General features: G+C 38.5%; 1 protein-coding gene across 6 annotated transcripts; it reads left to right on the plus strand.

Annotated features, from left to right (window-relative positions):
* Window positions 1-714: 714 nt before the first annotated feature.
* Window positions 715-26145, plus strand: GNPDA2 (glucosamine-6-phosphate deaminase 2). Of its 6 annotated transcripts, none has more exons than XM_059672090.1 (8): window positions 763-838; window positions 1677-1744; window positions 2358-2411; window positions 4157-4315; window positions 9302-9484; window positions 16853-17037; window positions 18114-18288; window positions 25400-26145. In XM_059672090.1, the coding sequence occupies exons 4-8, from the start codon at window positions 4192-4194 to the stop codon at window positions 25489-25491; spliced, it is 759 nt and encodes a 252-aa protein (XP_059528073.1). In that variant the 5' UTR covers window positions 763-838; window positions 1677-1744; window positions 2358-2411; window positions 4157-4191; the 3' UTR covers window positions 25492-26145. The 6 variants fall into 6 exon arrangements, with proteins under 6 accessions (XP_059528085.1, XP_059528077.1, XP_059528073.1 ...); XM_059672079.1 differs by lacking the exon at window positions 2358-2411 and adding an exon at window positions 7727-7828 and having other exon boundaries at window positions 773-838; window positions 25400-26144; XM_059672069.1 differs by lacking the exon at window positions 763-838 and adding an exon at window positions 7727-7828 and having other exon boundaries at window positions 25400-26144.
* The last annotated feature ends 1724 nt before the right edge of the window (window positions 26146-27869 follow it).

The following is a 27869-nucleotide window of genomic DNA, read 5'->3' on the forward strand; positions in this document are numbered from 1 at the left end:
TCACATTTATCTTAACTTCATAGTGTCCAAGGAAACAGGACCTTGAGTCCATGCTGGTGACAGACTGTCGTTCCTAACAGAACTCTAAAGTGTTACTTATGGGACTTAGGGAAGCCACACAAACCCTCCTTTAGAGTGATCGCTGCTTTCACTTCTTCAGCCCTTCTCCTTCCTGAACAAAGATCTGTGATTCTGTTTCCTTTAACTATATATATACACATTTATTTCAGAGAGGAAGGGAGAGGGAGAGCTAGACTGAAACATCCATGATGAGAGAGAACCACTGATCAGCTGCTTCCTGCGGGCCCCCCCACTGGGGATCCAGCCCATGAGCTGCCTGGGCATCCAACCCTGACCCCCTGGTTCACAGTCCACGCTCAACCACTGAGACACACGGCTGGGCTACCCCCTTTTCAGACTCATTCAGCACAAGCCCATATCCCATGAAAGTCTGGGTTTACTCTTCCTGAGCTGCTCCAAAGTTTCCCACTGTAAACATGTTGCCTTCTGCAGCACTTAACAAACTTAACTTTGATGAGCTGGTTGAGAAAAAGCGCTTGGCTGTCGTTGTGCTGCCAAGTAGACGCCAACCAGCTGCTTGCGGTAAAGAGATGCATTCCCATGCCGTGATGAGCAACAACCAGAGCATGCTTTTGTGTGAGCTTTGCAGCCCGACAGGGACTTCAAAGCAGCTCTCCACTCGCCCGCCCCGGCCCGCGCATGCGCCCCCCGCCGCCCCCTGCGTCCGGTTGTGCATCCGGGTCTCCGGCTCGGGGCAGGGTCGCTCGGAGGCTGCGAGGGGCGGGCCGTTCCGGGGGTGGCGGTGCCGGAAGAGCAGGTGAGTCGGTGGGTGAGTCCGGGGCTGTGGGCCGGGAAGGGGAGTAGGGTGGGCTCACCTGGCTGGTCCTGCCCCTCCGGGGGGCTTAGTGCCGATTCGGGGACGTGGCGCCCGGCGGAGTGGGTCCCGGGGGCCTGGAGGAGGGTGGGGGAATGGGGGGTGAAGGGTGGGGGGTGGGAGGGTGACCGCATCTCGCCGGGCCCCTCCCGGCGGCTCTCCCCTGACTCGTGTTAAACACTCGGAAGTCGCCCTCACGGGCTTCTGGCCTCGGCTTCTGCAGTGACGGGGCGCAGCGGCCACCGGGTCGGGGGTCTGCAGCCCTGTCTGCTGCTCGGGGCGCTCCTTGGATCCGGCGCCCCGGCCCGAACTCCTTACCCTCCCTGCCGCGCACCCCCTTCCTCTCCCTGTGGGGATGGGGAGCCCTTCTCGGGGCGGGGCGGGGCGGGGCGGTGCGGGGAGCCAGCCCGGAGCGTGGACCCTGGAGTAATTCCCCCGCAGACCCTGCACCCGGGGAGCCGGGTCCGGTGGGCGTCCCCGTCGGCTCCAAGGCTGAGGGTCGGCAGCCCTTCCCCGAGCCGCGCCGTGCGCAGTGAATCAGCACCCGGCGGGGCCGAGTGGTGCTGGCCGTTTACCGGGTGCTGCCCAGGGCACGGGAGTTTGGGTCTCTGAGAAATTCTCTAATCGGCATAAATGCTGCAGAAACATGCCGCTGTGCTCTGGGCGAGTGATTCAGTGGGAACTTTGGGGAGTGAATTCTGAGCTCTCCGAAGAGCTTAAAAAACATACCAGCCCCCCCCCCCTCCCCCCAAAACACCACCACCACCACCACCAAAAACAGACCAGCCTTGCCTGGACCTGATCTGCGAGACTTGCTTGAACCTCTTTCCAATGCAGTCATCTTGTATGGTGTGTGTTTTTCCCAATTTAACCTAATAGTAAGAATCTCCTGTGATATTTGTAGAAATGCGGATTCCCTGGGACCCCGTTTCTGAAATACTGTCTCGTGAGAGGGGCCTGGGAATCTATATGTTTAACAAGCAAATGCGAGTTACCTCTTACTGTGCCAGAATTCTAGATGTTGGGGATCATAGTAGTTGTTATGCCAGAATTATAAATTGTTTTGGTTCTAAAGACATCTTTTAGGGTCCACCTATTTATTGTAATGAAATCTACTCCCATTAAAGAATTTGACTTGTTATGTATGTAAAAGTGTGTGGGTACAGAATTCAGGGCTGCTGCTGAAGTAGTTCCTAAGTATAAAACTAAGTTAAAATTGTGGAAATATACAACTACGAATTAAAATCTGGAAACTGTAGTCATAGTGTAAATGTTGTAAATCTTGACAATACAAAAATAATACATCTTACAGAAATCAGGATGTAAGAAAGTGGAAGAATGTATTTTTCTGTTTAATAATTGTAGGTCAGTCCACATTGTCTAAAATGGAATCATATAGCTTTTAAATGACACTGCTCTTTTAATATTTGTGTAATATTTTTTCTTAACTTTATTCTTTTAGGAACTGAAATTGCTTTTTGTGAAGAAAAAATTTCCCCCAAAGATCAGCAGTTTCTTTAGTTCATTTTGTTTCCTTTTTCTTTTGTTGAATGCAGGAAAAATTTAGTGTTATAATTTTTATTAAAAATAGTATGTCAAAACCTATATAATCTTATTAAGCAATATTATCCCAATATATTTAATTTAAAAAAATGAAAAAATTATCTCAAATAAAAGTATCTTTAAATACAGTGGGGCCTTGACTTACGAGTTTAATTCCTTCCATGACGGAGCTCATAACTCAAATTATTCCTATGTCAAATCACTGTGACGTTCGCTGCGCCAACTAGCGGTGGGGTATCTGAAGCTGGCTGGTAACCCGAATTTTTTGAGCTTGCAACTCAAAGCAAAAAATCGGCCAAGAGACGGCTCATATCTCAAAACAACTCGTTAGTCGGGACACTCGTAAGTCAAGGCCCCACTGTACTCAAAAATAGTATGTCTTGTATGATCCCATTATTAAAATTTATTTGTATACATTATATGTGTGCATTGCATACATATCTAGAATAATGTATACCTAATATTAGAATTAAGAGTGGTAGGATTTTGGTTGATTTTTTTAAAACTTACTTTTACCTTTCTATATTGATTGAATTTTTTAAAAAGTGCAGGTATCATTTCTATAAGAACATTATTTAATAAAATATTACTTATAAATATTTATTAAACAATTATTTATAAAAAAATTACATTATTTATAGGGAGAATTCTGGATTTTTAATAAATAATCCAAAAGTTGCTGAGTAATCATCACTACCATTAACTTGCAATCAAGAAATGAGTACTGTACTGCTTTGTTTGCCGTTAGGTGTATGTTGACTTATATAGACAATATTCTTGTAGAGACAGTGAGTGCAGTGTGGTGTCTTCATTGTAAATTTGCCTTGGTATGAATTCTGGTTTTGTTACTTAGTAATTGTGTGACCTTAAATTGTGTGAGTGTCTGTCCTCATCTAAGACTAGGCATTATATTTATTTTAGCAGATTGTTGTAAAGATTAGTATATACCTAGCCCAGTGGTCGGCAAACTCATTAGTCAACAGAGCCAAATATCAACAGTACAACGATTGAAATTTCTTTTGAGAGCCAAATTTTTTAAACTTAAACTATATAGGTAGATACATTGTTATTAACTTAATGAGGATACTCCTAAGGCTTAGGAAGAGCCACACACTCAAGGGGCCAAAGAGCCGCATGTGGCTTGTGAGCCGCAGTTTGCCGACCAGGGACCTAGCCCATTGCCCAGAAACCAAGGTCTGTTCAAAAGAGAACAGCTATTATTATTTTAAAAGTACAGATTGTACTAGTAAATGTACCACAGCATGGATGGACCTGGAGAACATTATACATTATGCTAAATGAAATAAGCCAGTCAAAGAAAGCAAATACCATATAATTTTATTCATATCTGCAACAATGAACAAACAACTACCAAGCAAAACAGAGACAGACTCATAGAGAGCAAGCTGACAGCTCTCGGGGAAGGGGGTCGGTGTTTTGGGGGAGGGGGTGAGCTACAAAGAGAACTCATGGATGTGGACAACAGTGGTGATTCTAGGTGGTCGGAGATAGGGCTGGGCGGGGGTAAGTGGTGGAGGTGGAAGAGGGCAGAGCGGGGATTAATGGTGATAGAAGAAAGTACAGATTGTATTTGTATAATACACGTCTTTCTTAACTAATGTCTTTTTTGAAGTCATCAGTATGTTGCACTTCTATTTAAGTATCGGTAAATTAAAGCGTTCTAAATGGATTTTCTAGGTTTGAACTTGTCCTGGAAGCTGTGCATCACCATAATGAGGCTTGTAATTCTTGATAACTATGACTTGGCTAGTGAATGGGCAGCCAAATACATCTGTAATCGCATCATTCAGTTCAAACCTGGAAAAGACAGATATTTTACACTGGGTTTACCAACAGGTAATACACCATTATTCCCCCATTTTAGAAACTTACGGTTATGGGATTGAAGGGTTTCTGTTACTAAAGTATGTTTGACTGAATCTGTGTTTATTTTCTTCCTATTATATAAATATTATAAAAATTGCATATTGGTATATTTTCATGGCAGGATAAACAAGATTTGTTACATATTTTATTGGATTTAGTTCTCTGTTAAGGTTTTCTTTAAAAATAACCAAGCAGTGTCATTGATCTTGTGACACTCTATTTGATATTGTAGACTTCCACAGGAGAGTATTGGACTTGGAATCAGAGCTGCTACTTTCTTGTTACTGCAAGGCATTTGTTCTATATCCCTAAGCCTCGGTGTCCTCACCTTATAGAAAGATAAGGATAATATCAACGTACCATCTGTTTCGGGGCTCAATAAGCATGCTTGCGCAAGTCCTTGTATACTGTAAATACTAAATAAATTAAAGTTCCTTAAGTGTGTTTTATTTATACACTATATTCTCTTCCTGCTACCCCCCCCATACATGCCAACTACATAAAAGATACAATCATAATATATTTCCCACTTGCATAATTTCTATGAAAGTTACCCTTTAGCTCACCAAGTTGATTTTTTTTTTCATTTTACTTTTTGTTTTTTGGTCCAGTGCAGTAGATCTTGATGAGAATGGTAGAGAGAGATTTTCTAAAATTGTACACACCAGTGCTGGGCCCCTCAGCCATTGCAGTTCTGATATGTGAGCCCCAGTGGGTGAACCATGGCTTTTGTATCAGTGTTCATATTGTAAACCTGGGCTACATTCAGGCTAGCTAACTCAATCACTCTGTCTTAATTATGATACAGAAATAAACAGTAATTTAAGTGTGAGGGCCGAAAGGCTTCAGAGTCATAAATGCCAACAGTGCTAAACCTATTTTTGTGTATTTAGATACACAACTTGCACTTTATTTTGGGTAGTATACCTGCCTACTAGTACATCTGCCCCAGCCCCTGTGTTTTTGAAATTTGAACATACATTTCGGTAATTGCAAGTAACATGATGTATTGAATTACCCTCCAAGGAAGCATAATTTCTGAAGTATCTCTGCTCAATATGTATTTATTGAAGTGATTTTTAGCAAGTTTGATATTTAAGGGCCTGCATGCTGTGGTGTGGGCCTGACCTACTTTCCTGACTTATTTCCACCATTCCCCTACCCTGAATCGTGACCGGCAAATTAGTCTGCTCTTAGTTCAAAGAATAGTCTTGAATGTGCTGGCTTTATTTTCACTCATGTTATATAATGAAAACTCTGGAACCAGAGTCTCTTGAATCTCTGGCTTCACCACCAGGTGATATTGGCAAATTCTTTAATCATTTTGACCCAATTCTTCCCTCTTCACAATGGGAAAGATGATGCCAACGTCCCAAGGTTGTGAGATTTGCATGAGTTAATGTATGAAAACACTAGCATTGCATCTAGCACATGGTAGACATACAAATGTCATCTCTGAAACTCCTCCCCCATCTTTTTTGTTAATTCTCAATTACAACTTACCCCATCTTCCACTGTTGGGATGCTACTCCTTCAAGAATCAGTTGAAATGCCATTTTCTCTGATCTTTCCTCCAACAAGCAAGACTATAGTTTTTCGGCTTTACTTTAGTTCTCTGGGTTTCTTATAGGTTATTTATAATATTTTCCTTGTGTTATGGTTATTTTGTACTTGTCTATCCCTTCTTTTTAGTTCTTCTAGGATAGAAATAGTCTTTTTTTAAAAAAATGTTTTTTATTTTTTAGAGAGAGCGGAAGGGAGAGGGATAGAGAGATAGAAACATCGATGAGAGAAACATCATCGATAGGTTGCCTTCTGCATAGCCTCTACTGGGGATTGAACCCGCAATCCAGGCATATGCCTTGACCTGGAATCAAACCGGTGACTTCTTGGTTCATGGGTAGGTGCTCAACCATTGAGCACCACCAGCTGGGTTAGGATAGAAGTAGTCTTAATCTTTGTTTTATCAGAATTAGAGTAAGCACTTGCTAAAAGTTATGTTAGTAAATGAGTAAAGCAAATTTTATTTCATCAATATACCCTGTACCGTATCTTTCAGCCACTTTGATGAAAACAGAAAATGTATGTTTTTTGTTATCACCATTGTGACAACTTCTCACCTTTCTATTTATATATCCTTAAATTAAGGAGGGATTTCTATAACTATTCCCTTAACAATGAAAGATAGAATATGTATGCTTTTAGAAGGAAAAAGAAAAAACATATTCATTCATTTTTTAGTCAGGTTTTATATTAGTAGGCTATAAATCTTTGAGAAGGAATTGTAAAATTTGACCACATAAATTTTAAGTTATTAATTGCATTTTAAAACAATATGTATGCTTAACGTTAAGAAAATCTAATAGTCTTCTATTCTCTGAATCTGTCTATATCATAGTTATTATTTATAGGCACTTCTATTATTGTCATCTCAACTGAGAGACAGTCTTTTTACTATTCTAGAATGTGTGTGTGTGTGTGTGTGTATTATTTTTGCAGAGAGCTCTAGCATACATCTGCCTGCCATGTCAGTAGGAATTTTGTGTGCAGGTGTTTTGTTTTGTGATGATGGGAGGACCAAGGTGCTTGCTCTAAGAATGCAGGCAATCTAATCTCCTGGTTAGTAGTTGAGATGACAAACCAGAGCAGATTCAGAAAACAAAGGGAAGCCATCCTCAAGTAGCTAAATTCATTTATCTTTATTGTACCATATCTTACAGGACTATCTCTTAATTTTATAAAACATGTGAAAGAATTACATTTATAAAATAAATCAGGAATTCAGATGAAGTGCCCAAAGCCAAGATCCCATTTCTTAGAAGTCATTTTACATTATACATTTAGTTGATAGATACTGATGATAACAAATGAGAAACAAGCTCCAGTTAAAAACTTAAAGGCTAAGGTTCCTTAATCCTGGCCAGTTTCAGAATCTATTTTGAAAGTAGGGACAATATTTAAATTTGTCTTTCATTTTCCTTTTGATTGCAATACTTGGTCAATACTTGATCCATTTATGTATCATTTATGCTACAAATCCTCTCAACTTTTTTCTCCAAAGGTAAATTAAGTTAAAAGATTCAAATGTGCTCTCTAAAAGTTTCTAATCTTGGAATGTACAACATTAATTCCAAATACCTAATGACTCAAGAATAATTTTCTGAACTATAGTTTTCATTGACAGATTTCCAACTTTATCAGCAAATTCTAGTTTAGTAAAATTTCTACCTTGAAAAGACTAATTCAACATATTTTAATTGGATACATATTTAATATAATAACTGTTTGCCTGATAAATAAGAAATATAGGGTAAAGTTATTGTAAATATTTAAATTAGATGTTTATGTTATGTTAGAAAGTGTATTTTTTATCTATTTTAGGGAGTACACCATTAGGATGTTATAAAAAACTAATAGAATATCACAAGAATGGATTCCTTTCTTTTAAATATGTGAAGACCTTTAACATGGATGAATATGTAGGTAAGCTATATTATTTGAATGTATTATTTGTATATGTCATATAGTATATATTAAATAAAATGACTATATTTTGAGAATAATATATTATTTGAAATTTTGTTTTTAATATAGTATGAATATATTTCTAGAATATAATGTATAGCCTTGTGATGAGGTTGGGAGTTTATTAAAAAAAGACTCTATTTTTGCGATAACAGCACAATATGGTAGAAGGAATATGGGACTAGAAATCCAAAGATCTGTATTCATCTTGGGCTTTGTAGTGTACCAGTCTTATAACTTTGATCTAATCTCTTCATATTTCTCATTCTCTTTTGTATTTTTCCTTAAAGCAAAGTTAAAACCAGTCTTGTGAGGAATAAAGTAATATGTATGTAAAAGTTAGTAAAATAAAGGTTTTCTAAGTATAAGGCTATTTATATTTGTAGTTGTAATGCTTTTATAATTTATTGATTGTTAACTTGCTTCACTAGAAAGATCTGTGATGCATATAATGCAGGAGCTGCCCCCTGGTGGTCAGTGAGCTCCCTTGGGGAGCACCGCTCAGCCAGAAGCCTGGCTCATGGCTGGTGAGTGCAGCAGCGACGGCTGGAGCCTCTCAGGCCTCTGTGGCAGCACTAAGGACTCCTTGGGGGATGTTCACCTGCCTGCTTAGGCCCACTCCCCGGGGAGCGGGCCTAAGCACCGGGCCTCTAGTTTAAATATAATAAAACACTTTTTATGGTAGCCTAAGTGATAGCCAAAGAACTGTTGTGATTCAATGTACTTTGCAGGCATATAAAAAGAATACAGGAGGAACATTGACCAACATTTTAGTTGTATGGTTAATTAATTTATGTTGATATTAACACATAAATCAATTCCATTAGTTAAAATTTTACATATTTGAGCCCTAGCTGGTTTGGCTCAGTGGATAGAGTGTCAGCCTGCGGACTAAAGGGTCCCAGGTTTGATTCCGGTCAAGAGCACATGCCCAGGTTGCAGGCTCGATCTCCAGTGTGGGCAAGCAGGAGGCAGCCAGTCAATAATTCTATCTCATTATTAATGTTTCTATCTCTCCCCTTTCCCTTCCTCTCTGAAATCAATAAAAATATATTTTAAAAAATTTACATATTTGAGAAATGGAGTATAATGGCTAAATGCACATGAAGTAGTCTTCCGTGTTTGAGTTCCAGCCCTTCTGTGAGCTATGTGACTTTAAGAAAGTTATTTAACTTTTCTGGATTTCTGTTGTTCATCTATAAAATGGGAGTGATAATATTTCCATAGATATACAAATTAATTGATTTAACAGATGTATGTACAGTGCTTAAAATAATGCATAGCATATTTTCCACATAAAAATGCTTTAAAATTGAATATGGTATAGAAAGATTATGTATTTTAAGTCGAATTTAGAGCTTAATCAGAAAAGTAGATTTTAGATTTATTTCTGAAAATGATTACATTTTTATTTATTAACTTTATATTTAGGACTTCCCAGACAGCATCCTGAAAGCTACCATTCTTACATGTGGAATAACTTTTTTAAGCATATTGATATAGATCCTAATAATGCTCATATCCTTGATGGGAATGCTGCAGATTTACAAGCAGAATGTGATGCATTTGAAGATAAAATAAAAGAAGCTGGAGGAATTGATCTTTTTGTTGGAGGTATGTAAAGCATTTTGTCATTAATCATTTGTTAATATTTCAGTTAGGTGCTATGAATTAAAAAAATAAATCTTACCATTGTGTAGGTGTAAAGAACAACTTTGTCTACAATACACATTTATTCAGCTACTGATTTCAATTTTACTTTATTTTCACCAAAAAATAATCTTAAGTTTGCAATTTGAAGTTGTTTAAATTACATCCTGAGAAATAGGTCCCCATCCCTGCCAAATTCTTCTAATTACCTCTTCAGAATTAACAGCATACTACATCTTACAAAACAAGTGATGTGCTTCTTTTTCTAAATGATATTCTTATCCTATTTCTTTCATTGCAACCCAGTTTTCTTATCAAATTACAGGGTTAAATCTCTAAAAGTTTGCATGTGGAACAGGTGCATTTTAGCATTTCTGTACTAGTAACTTAAATTACTTTATCTCACTAAGAAATCAATTAAGGATGATGTAAGATTTTATTTATCAGCAGCCTTTAGTTAATATGAATTAAGCAGTCTAATCTACATATATAAAAGCCTAAGCGGCCGTTCGACTGTTCACATGATGCACACTGATCACCGGGGGTAGACGCTCAATGCACAGGCTTGGAAATGTGGAACAGACTGGTGAATCTTGGAAAGAAGGGGGCAGGGGGAAGGGCAGGAAGAGATTAACGACAGATCTTATATGCATACTAGAGGCCCAGTGCACAGATTGGTGCACCCGTGGGGTCCCTAGGCCTGGCCTGTGCCCTTTTGCAATCCAGGACCCCTTGGGGGATGTCAGACTGCTGGTTTCGGCCCAACCCCCCACCAGGATCATGCACCAGGCCTCAAGTTATCTTAATAAATTACAAAGTGAGTAAATGTTGAATTGATGAAATTCCTCTTGAAATTTATATGTGTGTATATGTTTGTACATAATTATCATTAAAAATAGGTGGAAGAGTTTCTTCCTTTGTAATGACAACATAGTTTTCTGTCATCAGTATGAGCATGAGACAGCTAATTCATTACCATTAAAATAGTATGTAACATTAGAATACCATTAACTACACTGAACCTAAAATAGTTTTTTGGCAGATTCTTTAGTATTCAACTAAACATACTAAAGTTCTAAATTAATTTAAGTACTCTGGATTTATCTTATAATTAATTTATTAGAAGACTGCTGAAAAGTACACAGATTAGATTTTCAGTGGAGCTGTATGAGGTTAGTTTATGGTTGAGGTGGCCAAGTATGGTTGAGGTGGTTAGTTGTCCTTAGAGAAAATTGGGTTTTATAGTCAGAAATAAATTTGCATCCTGTTTTGGCCACTTATCTGTATGACCTTGATAAGTTAATTGCAGTTCAGAATAACTAAGTCATTTGTAAAACAGTATTAATATTAACAATTGCATAATTTGTGAGAATTAACTGTTAAAACATGTATAAAATGCCTTGCACAGTGGTTGGTATATAGTTGATATTCCATTAAGTGTTAGTTCAATCTTTTCTCTCTGAACTGGGGATGCTGAAATAATTGTTCCATAATTTACTAAATTTCCTGCCTTTTTACTGAATTGCCTATAAAGGTATCCAGAAAGATTACAATTGTCTCTTTTTATGGGATTTTTTTAAATCCTCACCTGAGGTTATTTTTCCATTGGTTTTTAGAGAGAGTGGGGGAGGGAAAGGCAGAGAGAAATATCGGATGTGAGAGAAACACATAGATTGGTTGCCTCTTACATGTGCCCTGACCAGGGCCCGAGCTGGGGAAGGAGCCTGCAACCGAGTTACATGCCCTTGACCAGAATTGAACCAGGGACCCTTAGGTTCGCAGGCCAACATTTTATCCACTGAGACAAACCTGCTATTTTTATCTCTGCCTAGCAGAACCAATATCAGTTACTTTCTTGTGTAGATAGAATGGCTTTTATTTAAGCAAGAATCCCAAGTTAGACTATTTTGCTTTTCATAGTAGAAAAGCTATCTCTGTGGCCCTAGCCTGTCTGGCTCAGTGGATAGAGCGTTGGCCTGGGGACTGAAGGTTCCCAGGTTTGATTCCAGTCAAGGGCACATGTCCAGCCTGCAGGCTCGATCCCCAGCAGTGGGCGTGCAGGAGGCAGCCGATCAATGATTCTCTTATCATTGATGTTTCTATCTCCCTCTCTCTTCCTCTCTGAAATCAATACAAATATATATATTTTTAAAAAGGTTATCTGTGTGTTAAATTAAATTTGCTAATATTACCTCAACATTCCTGGAAAACATTTGCACTCCACGTTTGTCCATGTGTCTCAGTTCTGAGATGTCCATGTGTCTCAGTTCTGAGATAATTACTATTTGTACCTTCCAGTATCGAGACTAAGGTAATAGGCACTTGAGAACGTTTAAGGAGTGCACTCCCCATGTGTTCTTTAGATTTCCTAAAATCCATACCAAATCTCGTAGAATTACTGTAATATAATATACCTGAACTGCTTATCTTAGTTATAGCAAGGAATTTTCACTCATCTACTGTTATAGAAAAAGGCATGTAGTTATTAGAGATTCATTATTTAATGCATGAAGAATTTCTTTCTTTTTTTTTTACTTTTTCATTGAGGACTTTTTTTCCTATTCATTGAATTTGCAGAGGATCCAGGTAGCAAATCCCTTAGGAACTCATTGCCAGGAATTTACTGGGGGGAAAAACTGGTAAGATCTCTTTCCAGAAAGCATCTATAGCTTAATATAATATTTAAGGCTGAATCTCCCTTAGCAAAGATTTCTAGTACAACTTTCTTCTTTCCCCATAGCTTTGAGTCACTTCTCATTTCCTTTTAGCTCAATTTTTTTGGTGCATTTCCTCACTATAAGCCACCTGAACCATTGAAACAAATGGTGCATAAATTATAATTATTTATCACTGACTTTTACTACGGGAAATAACTTTGCTTTGTTTTTTTAACCAATTTTTATCTTAAGTTTTCTGTAGTAATTCTCCCTCCACAAAAAAATTTAAGAGGATTTTCCTGCCTCTTCCATTAACACAGTGTAACCTTCTGGCCCTTTAAATACAGTTCCTCATGTAGTGACCCAACCATAAAATTATTTTTGTTGCGACTTCATAACTGTAATGTTGCTACTATTATGAACTGTAATGTAAATATCTGATATGCAGGATGGTCGTCAAAGGGGTCACGACCCACAGGTTGAGAACTGCTGCCTTAACATCTTCATTTGTAATCATGTGATGATGCAGAGTCTGAGTGTATATTTATCATCCAGAGGACATGCTTACTCTCTGTATAGGGAATGAAGAGTTAGCTTATTGCATTTTCTTTGAACTTTTTACTGTTTGGGATACTCTGTTATTGGATGTGTACTCATGAAAGAATCTCATTTGATTTTTTACCTTTGTTGATCCAGGTTTGTTATCATTGGATTTTCAAGATGAGACTTGGTATCTGGGTCTTACCACTAACCCTTCTTTTGTTCCAGGGTTTGTTTAATAAAAACACTTAAGAACTGAGCCAAATGGGATCAAAATACCAGCTTTATTAAAGGTAAAGTTGGATTAGAGATTGCAGGTTGGGTTTGAGGCCAAAATGGGGAGTTGAAGTATTTTAACCCACATTGCTCACTCCTGGGGAATGCAGCAGGAGTTCCCGTTCCCCTTCCTCTGAAGAAAAGAAAAAGGAGGAAATGTACTCTCAGAAGTTCTCATTTTTCATTTGATGACGAAAGTGTTGAGAGAAAAAAATATGGTATATCATGCCATCCCTGACACACTCCAGCAATAAAATACACAAACATGGAATTTTATAAACACACTCCAAAGCCATTATGAACTTTAAAATCATCTTAAGATGATTTGTTTTTAAAAAGAAAAAAAGAAGACAGTGGAGAAAACCTTAACACTTTGGTTACGTGATTGATTAGATACTTTAGTTTGCAAGAAACATAATCTACTGGGACCAAAAGTGAGTTAATTAAAATGATTCTAGACTGGATAGAAGAGTTGTAAAAAAAACAACCCAAAGACCCAAGTCTTTGGAAGAACAAGAACCAGGAGCCTCGGATCTCCGAAGCAGGAACTCATCAACACTCACCTGCAGTGCTTTCATCAAATGCCTCAGCTCTACATGCCTTGTTTCTTCCAGTGTCCCTGGTCAAGTTTCAGATTTTCTGGAGAGAAGGTCCAATTGTTTCAGGTTGGGACATCCACTTATCCCTAGACCATAATCATTCTGCGTAAGAGACATAGAAGTATTATGATTGTTCTAGCCCCTGTTGTGAGGGGAGCAGGGCAGGGTAGAAGAAGGAGGGAGAAACTGAGCATATCAAAGAATAGCAACCATCCGCTCATTTATTCAGCCTCTTGTGTGCCTTGTTCTGAATGGTAAGGATACAGTAATGAAGAAGATAAAGTTTTTACTCTCATGAAGTTTACAATCTACCTTATAGAACTATAAGAGCACAAGAAAGATATACAAGATGGGACAAAAGTAGGTTTACAGTTCTATGTGAAACAGCTTATTCTTGTATTAGTGAATTATTGTATGATTTTCCATACAAATAACTGTAAACCTACTTTTGCTTCACCCTGTACAATCCAGATGGAGGTTTTATAGATGTTTCATAAAGGTTTTGATAGTTTAGTTTCAATTTAAAAACTGAATAAGAATTAGCCATGGTTTTTAGATTTCACGATTACTTTTAAGAAAGTTTTATAAAGCTTTGTAAAACATTATGAACATTTAAAAACTACAATTTTATACTAGGAAGTTCAATTTCTGATAGTTATTCATGGTCAGTAAAGGAATGTATTGACCCCTTTCCATCATGAACAATTGCTGATCATTTCAGTTTTGCTGTACACATTTGTATGACCCAAACCGCCAGTGAGACCACTAGTGTTGATCTTGGAGGACTTCCTTTTTTTCCTGGAACTTTTTATTTTCTTGGTTACATCCTTTCCACTTTATACATATTTAGAGAAATATAAATATTTGGGCAGATGTATACTTAAGAGGTGAAACAGAACAGTTTTACAATCTAGAGAGACGTGTGTATCTATAATTTAAAACTTGTGTTTACAAGCAGATACGTACTTATTAGTGAAAACAGTCCATACATATTAACCTCATGTAGGTCTGCCTTTATTTCTCCACATTAAAAATTCCTACTTTATGCTTTGGTAGTAGTATCATGTGCTTTCCAAGGTTTTCATTTCTTTTTTCTTCCTTCAAAACCAGGTTACTCTTTGTCATATTTTACTTTGTCAGAATTGTGTGTTAAGAGTCAGTAAAACACTCATATCTATCATTAAGTGTGCAGATTATAAATGTTATGGATATTTTGGCTCAGAGAACTGGTGGGTTTAATTTTTGATTGAGGATGCCAGAAATCTGACTAGTACATGTAAATGAAAACTGATTTATTATTTCATAGAAATATTCTTGATTTTATAAACAGATATACTTCCAATTTTCTTTAAATAAGGAATGTCATATTTTTACCTAAATTTTAGAGACAGTCCTAGAATTAGAGCTGGCAGATCTCCTTGAAACAGTATTTTCAAGTTGTGGTTGTCACCCACTATTAAGTCATGAAAGCAGTATAGTCAGGCACATGTAGTATTTCCCTGTTGTGTTTTGTGAAAGGAACGGAATGTTATCCAAAGTGGCTTGTATGGCTCCTAGGAAGGGTATTGTTTCATGCAGTTTTTGTTTTAGTTATATTTATGTGTGTATTGTGTATCTGTGTACTAGATTGCAGCATCGGATTATTTCTTACAAGAGGTTACAGTAATAAAAAGTTTGAGGAAAACTGCCCTAGATAATATCTTGTCTGGTCTAGAACTTTTATAAGTGAGGAAATTATACTACAGAGAGGAGAAGATGGAGTTAATTGCCCCATCTAGACTAGAACCAAACAAGTTAAAGTGTGAGTATAAAGACCACTTGGGTAGGAATCAGAACTTTTAGATTTGAATCTTCTCATTAGTTACTAAATTGTTACTTTGGACAGGTCATATATTATCCTTCAGCATTTCCTTTTGGGTTTCCTTTTGAGCTTAAAAAAAGGTAGAGAGATGAGGGAAATAGGTATGCCTAATCTGTCTCACAAAATTATTAAATATGTGTTGTTGAGATTATGCATGTGAAGTACTTTATAAATATTGTTATCTATAATAAAAGCATAATATGCTAATTAGACAGGACAGCCAAACAACCTTCCAGATGTCATTCCGGACGTCCTTCTGGACCAAGCTGTGGGGACCGAGGCAGAGGCTTTTAGGGGCGATCAGGCAGGCAGGCAGAGGGGTTAGGAGAGATCAGGGAGGCAGGCGAGCAGTTAGGAGCCAGCAGTCTTGGATTGGGAGAGGGATGTCCGACTGCCGGTTTAGGCCTGATTCAGCAGGGTGATCGGGGCTCTGGCGCTGCCTGCATCCACCACCACCCACCCCCAGTTCCCCATTCCCCATTGGGTGATCGGGGCCTGTGGGCTGAGGGCAGCTCCTGTGTTGAGCACCTGCCCCGATGGTCAGTGCGTGTCATAGCCATCCGGTCATTCCGCTGTCCAGTCAATTTGCATATTATGCTTTTATATATAGACTAAAGGCCCTGTGCACGAAATTCATGCACTGGGGCGGGGGTTTCCCTCAGCCCAGCCTGCACCCTCTTCAATCTGGGACCCCTCGGGGGATGTCCGACTGCCGGTTTAGGTCCAATTCCAGCAGTTGGACATCCCTTTCACTATCCAGGACTGCTGGCTCCTAACTGCTCACCTGCCTGCCTGCATGATTGCCCCTAACTGCTTCTGCCTGTCAGCCAGATCGCCCCCTAACTGCTCCCCTGCCGGCTTGATTGACACCTAACGGCTCCCCTGCCAGCCCGATTGCCCCCAGCTGCCCTCCCCTGCCAGCCTGATTACCCCCAACTGCCCTCCCCTACAGGCCTGGTTGTCCCCAACTGCACCCCCTCCTGCAGGCCTGCCCCCCCCCCAACTGCCCTCCCTTGCAGGCCTGGTCGCCCCCATCTGCCTTCCCCTGCCGGCCATCTTGTGACAACATGGAGGCAGCCATGTTGTGATGATGTGGGGGCAGCCATCTTTTGATGACGCAAGGGCATGAGGTTCAATTTGCATATTACCTCTATTATATAGGATACTTAATTTTACTGTTATTGGAATCATGCTAGTTTATTGCTAAGCATATGAAAAACATTTGAAGTTTTTGAATCAAATACAGGAACAAATATTTTAATGCAGCATTAGAAATTCAGCTATCAAATAAACAAGGTAGGTGTGATTATAACTGTTTCTTGGTCATAAAGGCTTTTTAATTTTGAGAGCCTTATTTACTTATCTCTATGTGTGTGTCTGTATGTATTTCTTTTGAAAGGAATTGGTCCAGATGGTCATATCGCTTTCAATGAGCCGGGATCCAGTTTAGTATCAAGGACAAGATTAAAGACCCTAGCAATGGACACCATATTGGCAAATGCTAAATATTTTGATGGAGATTTATCAAAGGTGCCAACTATGGCTCTAACAGTTGGTGTGGGGACAGTGATGGATGCTAGAGAAGTAAGAATTAAATGTTCTTTAATGTTTTTTTCTTTGATATCAATAGATACTGAAGGAATTATGGTGCTAAATTAGTGATACTTTGGTTGCATTCTGTCCACATTTTTATTGTTATCTAGCATTCAATAACTTCTGTCAGTCTCATTGCCATATTTGGAATTCAACTAAATTCTTTTTCCTTTTTATTGAATTTATGGAGGTGACACTGGTTAACAAAATTATACAGGTTTCAGGTGCACAATTCTACAACACATCATCTATACACTGCATTGTGTATTCACTACCCCCAGTCCAGTCTCCTTCCATCCCCATTTATCCTCCCTCTACCCTCTTCCATCTTTCCTACCCTCCTTCCCCCCTGGCAGTCACTACACTGTTATTCATGCCCATGAGTATTTTTCTCTTGTTTGGCTCTATCCCTCCACCCTCCCTACTCAACTCCCTCCCCAGCATCCCCCGGCACCCAACAGCTGTCAGCCTCTCTTATCTATGAGTTTGTCTGTAACTTGGTTTTTAGTTCATTAGATTCCACATATGAGTGAAATCACATGGTACTTGTCTTTCTCTGACTTTAAACCTGGTTTTCTTTCAAGACACCTTTAGATAGCACATGTACAGTGAAACAGTCTTCAGGCTTCTTGCTCTAGATTAGTTTTTCAAAGTAATATTTATTGCTTATCTGGACTAGAACAATTTGGTATATCATTCCTGGTTATATCAATTCTTCGTTGACCTGTAATTCTGCTTTTGTAAAACAGCCCTTTTGTTTTCTCCCAGATTTTCTGCACGTCAGCCTTATATACTCATCAGAATTTAATGTTAATAATCATAGGCATTAAGATATATTCAATAATATTTTATAACAAGATGTTATTTTACCAGGAGATATACTTTGTGCTTGCCTGTTACTTTATAGAATAGAAGTACCTTGTACTATGAAGAAATATGGAGCTGTTTATTTTTATTTTACCCTCCGAACAATATTGGTGCTAAAGTCTTTGTTTAAAAAGAAAAATAGAGCCTCTCAGTCATGTGGGATATTTTAAGAATTAACAGTAATGTTCATGATTTTTCAGGTCATGATCCTCATAACAGGCGCCCACAAGGCATTTGCTCTCTACAAAGCAATAGAGGAAGGAGTCAATCACATGTGGACTGTTTCAGCTTTCCAGCAGCATCCCCAAACTATTTTTGTGTGTGATGAAGATGCTACCTTAGAATTAAGAGTTAAAACTGTGAAATACTTTAAAGGTGAGCATTTACATTTCAAAAGCAGAATGTGAGAATGTTCTGTTGTAGATGACTATTGAAATTTAATGTGATTGTACAGTTTACACTGTGGCCTATTAAAAACTGGCATGTGCTGACCCAGTAGCCAGTTCTTCCAAGGAATAGAAATGATATTCAAAGAATATCTCACGTCATGTAATAGCTTTCAGATAGTTTACTATTTTTTTCTATGAAGAGAAGCTCTTCAATCTATATTTCCAATAAATAAGATTTTTCTTAAAATCCAAAATTTAATAAAAATGTTACTTTCATATTGAATATACAAAATTAAATCAAACAAAGGAAATATGTGTGCTTTCTGATTTTTATTTATCTGTCTCACCTCCCTCCCCAGGCTATGTTTAGAATCTAATCAGCAAGTAAGATGGGTTGCCCACTATCTCATTTAATTATTAAAATTTCAAACAAATTACTCTTTCATATTAAAGTTATAATGGTTAAGTATTAAACAGTATGGCATAAACTCCACAAGTTAGCAGCAGCTTGATTGCTCAGACTTCTGCATGTGAATTTTCCTCTTGTTTCTTCCTGCAGTCTAGTTCAGCATTTCTTAAACCTTACCATACCAGGTTATATTTATAAACGCACATATGCTTGATGTAATAATTATAGAGATTTTCCAGGGAAATTTTGAGTACATTCAGTTTAGAAACCATTCCCTGCTTTTCCAACTCCATATATAAATACACACACATAAAAAAGCTCTATAAATAGGTACTTTTTTTTTTTAATTGATTTCAGAGAGGAAGGGAGAGGGAGAGAGAGAAACATCAATGATAAGCAAGAATCATTGATCAGCTGTCTCCTGTATACCCCCTATTGGGGATAAAGCCCACAACCAGGGCATGTACCCTGGACGAGAATCGAACCTGAGACCCTTCAGTCCACAAGCCGACGCTCTATCCACTGAGCCAAAGCAGCTAGGGATAAATAGCTACTCTTTATAAAGCAGCTGTATTATATAGCTGATACAAAAAAATTATGTAATTGGTCATACATGTAGGTGAATTATCCATAAAGTATGTAGTATGTGAATATAAACTTTATATTTTTACTCTAGTAACTGTTTATTTAACATATATTAAAAAATGTATACTGCACCAATCAAACCAGTATTTCATGGATATCAAGGTTAAAGAAGTTACCATATTTTACTGCTTCCTAGACTCACTTTTTTCACTTTTATCTCATCCATAATTGGAATGTATTTAAAATTGGTATCATATCACAGTTTATCTAGTAGCATTTTTTTTCTTGGTGGTACATAAAATAATTGTAACAGTCTAATAGTTCAGCATTTCATATTCATGAAATATAATGAATTAACTTCAAAGTTTTTAAGTCAATTTAAAGGAAACTCATAACTTATAATTCATGTAAATGTCTGAATATGTCAAAAATCTGGAAGGTGGCACAAATAAAAGTTTGGCAAACAGTTAAAATAGTCTAGTTTTTAAAACTAAAGTTTGATCATGTGAATATAGTTTTGTAATTTGCACTTATGTGTTGTGAAAGTTTTCCTATTTTACTAAAAATTCTTCCGAAGTATTTCTAATCTATATATATAAAAGACTAATATGAAAATTATCTGCTCAGGAGTTCAACCAGGAAGGAGAGCAGGAGTTTGGTCACTCACTATGATGTGCGCAGACCACCAGGGGGTGGTGCAGAACATGTTGGGCAACCAGCAGCGGCGGCAGGGCACTGAGGGAGCCAGGGAAGGAGGAGGTGGGGAGGCCAGGCCTAGGGCCCCTACCCTGCACTAATTTCATGCACCAGGCCTCTAGTGGCTGTATAATAGTCAAGTAGACATATCATAATTTACTTAATTATTTCCTAGTGTGAAACACTTAGATTATTTCCAGTCATTTATTTTTTTATCAGGTAAATTATTAGTTTTTTACCAAGCTATACGTATATCAAATAAACTGAAAAATTCTTAGCTTCTTAGTAATCCTATATAATAAAAGGCTAATGTGCAAATTATCCCCTTGGGATTTCGACCAATCGGGAGTTCAACCACTCGCTATGATGTGTGCTGAGCACCAGAGTGCAGCGCAGAACAACAGAAGGCCCCGGCCGGCAGGTGGCAGCCAGGGAAAGGAAGGCCCCGATCGGCCCTGATTGCTGGCCAGGCCTAGGGACCCTACCCGTGCACAAAGTTCATGTACTGGGCCTCTAGTTTGACAAATAAAAGCAGAGAATATCTGTGATGAGTTGTGAATAAGACTGAGCTCTTGGATAGAGTCTTACCATATAGTTCCATGTAATCCTTCAGATTTCATCACAAATGTCAGATTACTTGAAAAAGTTAATAATAGATTATCCACAGATTTTAATGACAGTTTTAAGGAGATTCATTTAACATTGCCATTTTTCTAGTACCAGAAATCCCCAGATAAACCCCTTTACTTGTCTGGTTTTGTCAATTTGGTTATCGGAACGTTTTTACATTTTAGTGAAGTTTTTAATAGCCATACCTAGATGACCAGGTGCTATTCTAATCACATTACACTTAATTGATTTATCTCTCACAATTCTGTGAAGTGGGTACTCGTTAAATCACTTGCCCAAGTCACACAGCTCATATGTGGGTGAGCTGGGTAACTGAAATCAGACTTATCTGCAGTCTAGGCTTCAGTCCACTGTTACAGTGCCTTAAAGAAGAGTAAGCTCTGGCTATGGTATGGTCTAAATTATATTGCTTCCAAAAAGGTATAGACATATGTGAAAGATAATTTAAAACGGAAGTACATGACTGTATGTATTTAGTTCTTTCAGTTCACTATCCAGATTCTAAGCTTTTCTGAAACATGTTGAAGTGTACAACTGTTGATGAGAAAATTGCTGCCTTGCCTCTTTGAGGACACTCTTATGTCCCCTTGGAGCTGTACATAGCTGAAGAGGTTCAGGATATCAGCTCTGTCAGGATGCCTCCTCAATATGGAGGAAGTGGAATTGAGATACTTTTCTGGGCTGTATATAGACCTCATCTTACAATAGGTGTTTTGATGTAGGGTAGAATAATTGTTATTCATGAACGTAGATATATAATAACTGTAATTTATATTTGCCTTATCCTCATTGACTTATTGTATCACTTCAATATATACTGGAGGGTATGAATCCTACAGTTATCTCTAATTCTTCTGCCATCACCAGGAATCTTAAAGGGTTTTGATTATTTAGCTCCTGAAGAAAATGTAGATTAATACATTTAAATAGTAAGAATCATCAGTAAAGTTTATTTTAATATATACCTTTTGAAAGATAAAAGTATACCACAGGAAGAAAGTTTAGTGCTTAATTTATTTTTACTTTTTAAAATGTTTTATGTGCTTGAGGTAACGTTTTTAAGACATTATCATGAACTTTTTTTGTTCCATCTTGATTTTACATTTAAAAAAGCTAATTATCACCATCTCACTAAACCTTCAGAATTTTTCTTTTTTATTATTTTTTAAAATATATTTTTATTGATTTCAGAGAGGAAGGGAAGAGAGAAAGCATCAATGATGAGAGCGAATCATTGATCTCCTGCCTCCGGCACGATCCATACTCGGCATCAAGCCCACAACCCAGGCATTGAATTGGTTCATAGGTTGATGTTCAACCACTGAGCCACGCCAGCTGAGCATATTTTTTAAAAAATATATTTTATTGTTTTTTTACAGAGAGGAAGGGAGATAGAGAGTTAGAAACATCAATGAGAGAGAAATGTCGATCAGCCGCCTCCTGTACATCCCCTACTGGGGATGTGCCCACAACCAAGGTACATGCCCCTGACCAAAATAGAACCTGGGACCCTTCAGTCCGCAGGCTGACGCTCTATCCACCGAGCTAAACCGGCTAGGGCCTGAGCATATTTCTTATTATTTTTTTTAAAGAGAAGTTTACTGATTTTGATTTGTAGATAGGAAAGGAGAGGGAGAAATACCCATGTGAGAGCATAACATCAATTGTTGCCTGCCTCCTATTTGCCCTCTACTGGAGATTGAGCCCACAACCTAGGCATGTGCCCTGACTGGGAATGGAATCCACAATGTTTTGGTGCACAGAAAGATGCCCAACTGAGCCACACCAGCCAGGGCCTTCATAGACTTTTAAAAATAAGTGTTTATTATACTTTTCACTATGTGCAATGACCTTTATAGGCCCAGGACTTAAGGCAGTGAATATTTGGTCCTGGACCTAGTTTCTAGTTGGAAATATGGTAGAAAATCCTACTTTCTAAGAATGAAAACTGCCTTTAAGAAAGTGAAGTGGCATGAATATTTTAAGTTGACCTTTAGCCTAAGACCTAATAAACAAAAGGGAGACAGTCATACTTCACTTAAGAAGAGCATTCCAGGCTGATTCAGGTATACAAATCTTGCACTAGAACCAAGTTTAGCTTTTCTAGGGTAACAGCAACAAACCTAGGGATGAGTACAGCATAAAAGTGGGAAAGTGAGAGGACATGAGGTCAGATGGGTAAAGACAACAGAATAAAATCTAATTCATTTTGCAAGTGGTCAGAGCAATTGGAGAATTTTAAATAGGGAAATGGTATAATCCAGTTTCTGTTTTAAAAAGGTTAGATTGCCTACTGTGCAGAAACTATTATGGAATGGGGTAAATGAGTCAAAGTAGGGACTTGTAAGTAACTGATTTAGATTTGAAGAGTGGCTTCAACTAGGGTAGTAGTGGGGAGATGAACTGTGGTTAATCTATACTAATAAAAAGGTAATATGCTAATTAGACAGGATGTCCTTCCGGACAAAGCCATGGTGGTGGGGTGCCGAGGCAGAGGCGGTTAGGGGCAATCAGGCCAGCAGGAGAGGGCAGTTAGGGGCGATCAGGTTGGCAGGGGAGGGCAGTTAGGGGCCATCAGGCCGGTGAGGGGGGGCAGTTAGGGGCCATCAGGCCGGCAAGGGGGGGGGCAGTTAGGGCCTATCAGACTGGCCGGGGAGTAGTTAGGGGGCTATCAGGCCAGCGGGGTAGCAGTTAGGGGGTGATCAGCCCGGTAGGCAGAGGCGGTTAGGGGCAGTTTGGCAGGGGAATAGTTAGGGACATCAGGGCAGCAGGCAGAGGTGGTTAGGAGCGATCAGGCAGGCAGGCAAGCAGTTAGGAGCCAGCGGTCCCAGATTGCGAGAGGGATGTCTGAAGGGTCCTGGATTAGAGAGGGTGCAGGCTGGGCTGAGGGACCACCCCCCCTGCACAAATTTCATGCACCAGTCCTCTAGCCTATTATATAAAAGCCCAGTGACCATAACAGTGGAATGACCAGAATGACTGGTCACTATGACGCACACTGACCACCACCAGGGGGTCGATGCTCAATGCAGGAGCTGCCCCCTGGTGGTCAATGTGCTCCCACAGTGGGAGCGCTACACAGCCAGAACCCAGGCTCACAGCTGGCGAGCACAGCAGCCATGGCAGGAGCCTGTCCTGCCTCCATGGTAGCACCAAGGAGTGGCAAGCCAAGCAGTAAGGAGCGAGCAGGCGGCCGGTTAGGAGTGAGGGGTCCCGGATTGCAGGATGGCACAGGCTGGGCTGAGGGACCCTCCCGCCCCCTACATGAATTTTGTGCATTGGGCCTCTAGTTGGGGATCCATTTTGAAAGTACAGACAGCCCCTTACTTTGACTTTACAATGGTGCAAGAGTGATATGCATTCAGGAGAAACTGCCTTGAGTTCTGATCTTGTTCTGGGCTACTTATACTCAGTAAAATACTCTTGTGATGTAGGGCAGCCCAGTCTGCCATGTGATCATGAGGGTAAACAACCCATCCTCTGGGGTAGTTTAAGTGCATTTTCAATTTAAAATATTTTCAACTTATGAGCTTAATGAGGAATAACGTCATCATAAGTCAAGAAGCATATGTAATACAAACTGGTCTTGCTGCTGAATTTAAAAAGAGAAAAACTAGATTGTAGTGGTCTGGCTTTAGCAGCTCATTGAAATATAACACCATATATCGAGACTTGCAAAGAAATGGTTTGGAAGGGAACAAATGGGTCTGGACCTTGTTAAATTTAATCTGCTGATTAGACACTGAAGTAGGCTGTTGAGCAGTTAGCAGTCTGTCATCTTGAGATGAACTAATGAGTTTTCTGTCTTCTCTCCTTTGAAGACTCTTCGCTTCTGGTTTTTCTCCTACTACACGAACACTTCAGTGTTCTTTGCATGTTCCTGTCTTTGCTTATTTCTTAAAAGCAGGTCATCCTCACCGTTTACACTTTAGAGTGCTTTTGCAGCTTTTCGAACAAGGACCATCTACTTACTAACCAAGTAGTACCCTGTCTCCCCAACCCAATACCATTTCCTGAGAAAACTGCATTGAGACCCTTTCCCCAGCCTTTGTTCTTAATTGAAAAATTTAATTCATTTAACTTGCAAAATATAAAATCTTTAGTTCACTAATTGGGACAATTTTTTTTGTTTCCCCCAAAGATATACAGTATGTGTGTATTAAGACATTAATAACTGGGAGATATTTCCCAAGAAGCTTTAAGAATAATTTACAAGCACACCAATTTAAGATGAAATTTAAACCTACTTGGAAATTAGTATTTAATATAGGTTCTCTTCTGTATTATTTTAGTTAACCCTCCTTGGTGTGGCTTGTAATCAACTCCTATTGTAAATATACATATCAAAACAGTGGAAATTAATTTGCCAGATTAATGGATATACAGTATTCTACTGAGGCATTAAAGCTGCCTTAGGAAACAGTTCTGAGCCCTTCATTGGAGTCTGGCAAAGGAAATGAGCAAGGATTGAACTCAAAACTTACATGTAATTACATGTATTAACCAAGTCAGTATTAAAATCTGTCATTTTGTCATACCGAAGCTCTGAACACATGAACTGCTCCTACTTCTGGTTACTCCAAAAGAACTTGTACAAATTCTAGTTCTAGATTCATAAGTATTATAAATTGGTATTTAGTAGTTAAAACTAAACATTTTGAAATGTCTCTATTTGTATTTTATATCAGATGGAAACCTATATACTTATAAAATATTTTGTTTTCTAATGTATAGTTCAAAATTTAAAAAATTAGAACTGTGCTTTTTTTTCTTTAAGGTTTAATGCATGTGCACAATAAACTTGTGGATCCACTGTACAGTATGAAAGAAGGAACTGAAGGAGATTGGAGCAAAATTCTCCTTGAATGAACAGAACTTCTATAACATGAATTTGCAGCTATGCAATATTATAAAACACGGGAATTTTTGAAGATTGTCACTTTTGAAGTCCAATATCTATGTTAAACATTCCATATTTAGAATGTGTTCATTTTATACTAGGGTTAGAAGTAGTTGGGTCATATAATCAGCTATTTATTTGAAGCCACATAGTCGCTCTATAAAACAGCACAGAAATGAAATGACTGTTTAAACATTTAAAAAGTTTTTAAAATAATATTTTTATTGATTTCAGAGAGGAAGGGACAGAGAGAGATAAAAACATCAATGATGACAGAGAATCATTGATTGGCTGCCTCCTGCAGGTTCCACACTGGGGATCAAGTCCAAAACCCAGGCATGTGCTCTGACCTGGAATCAAACCATGAATTCCTGGTTCATAGGTCGACACTCAACCACTGAGCCACGCCCGCTAGCCTAAAAAGTCTTATTTTTTTAATTTTATTGATTTTTCACAGAGAGGAGGGAGAGGGATAGAGTTAGAAACATTGATGAGAGAGAAACATTGATCAGCTGCCTCCTGCACACTCCCCACTGGGGATGTGCCCGCAACCAAGGTACATGCCCCAGACCAGAACCGAACCCGGGACCCTTCAGTCTGCAGGCCGACGTTCCATCCACTGAGCCAAAACAGGGCCTAAAAAGTCTTTTTAAAGGTGAAGATTTTGTACATAAGTACATTCACATGACTCGTGGCATTGTTAGATTTTATTTTTTAATCACATGAAGACACAACTATCACTGCAAACCTTTACTTGTGAAATGCTATCTTACATTTTTCTGTGCATTACACAAGCTTTCTGCACGTGGTTGCCTTAGTCATCTTCCTGCAGTAGCATCTGGACATCAAAAGTCCTGCTATATATTGTAGGTACAGAAAATCTAAAGAGAAGACAGTGCCTAAAAGTACATATACGTCCTTCTGGAAAGTATGTATAAGAGCATGATTTTTGTGCACCTTTTTTACAAATGTGCTCTTGTTTTTATTTAATGACTTGGGTTCATGCTTTTAATGTAAGTATTTTAGCAATTATGAGCTTTATACCTACACTGACACACTTAAGGAAATTATTTTAAAGAAAATTTTCTGATTGTTAAACTTCATAAATAATTAGCTTTATTCCTTACATATGTCTAAAAGAATATAATGATATATATATGTAATTCTTGTAAACTATTTTAAATTGCCATAAAAACTTGTATCATTAAACTGCAAATCAAAGAAAAATATTGTTTTCTATCTTTAATTCCAATAAAGCTTATAATAAACAAATGTTATCTAAATTTTATTTCCAGAAGTGAAATTAAACACATGCATCTGAAAGATTCCAACAATTAGTAGTGGCTATTGAGCCTGCCTATTTAACTTTTTGTTACCATCATGCAATTAGGAGATTTACGTTAAAAGACAGTAACTCTGCCTATAGCAGTGGTTCTCAACCTTCTGGCCCTTTAAATACAGTTCCTCATGTTGTGATCCAAGCATAAAATTATTTTCGTTGCTACTTCATAACTGTAATGTTGCTACTGTTATGAATCATAATGTAAATATCTGATATGCAGGATGGTCTTAGGCGACCCCTGTGAAAGGGTCGTTCGACTGCCAAAGGGGTCGCGACCCACAGGCTGAGAACCGCTGGCTTACAGTCTCTTAATCTTGCTCCTTTTCCTCTGAATATTTTGCATGTTATAAGCCCATCCAGTAGAAGCATTACTTATGTAACCACTTAATCACCTTTGTGATTGACAGGTGTTTACAGCTAAGTTTTCCTAAAAAACTTAAATAGCAAATAAATTAGAAGTTAAAACTGTTAGGATAAAATATACTGCTTTAATTCTATAATGGATTTAAATGAAGCTGTAATAGCCTTAAGTGTTATAAATGGTTAGTAAATGACTACTCAATCAGTATCATCTTCCAGTCACACCTGTTAAAGTATTGGTTACTGCAAACTACCCTAACTACCTTAGAAGGTCATGTAGTATCTTAGTTAAAAAGCTACCTGTTTGGGTGCATGGTTCAACAGTTATTACTGTGCTTTCAATGTGTTAGCGGAAACACAGTCTAGATCTTTCCTTTACTGCCTCTGACATTAGGAGGCTAGGTTAGGTCCATGCACTCAAGCTCCTCAGCAAACTGCTTTCTGGCCACTCTAGCTCCTTAACTCAGGGGCTAAGCTGCTGGTAAGGAAAGAACTAAGAAACCTATTGAAGATATTTCCATAAGAGGCAAAAAAGCACGGTAGCTAAGAATTGTGGATTAGAGAAAGAAAAGACTTTCAACTCCAGCGCTGTCAATGACTGATGTCAGACAATGTACAAAGTCTGAATTTCTTCCCCTAAAAAAT

This window comes from Myotis daubentonii, chromosome 1 (assembly GCF_963259705.1).
Source record: "Myotis daubentonii chromosome 1, mMyoDau2.1, whole genome shotgun sequence".
NCBI classification, from domain to species: domain Eukaryota; kingdom Metazoa; phylum Chordata; class Mammalia; order Chiroptera; family Vespertilionidae; genus Myotis; species Myotis daubentonii.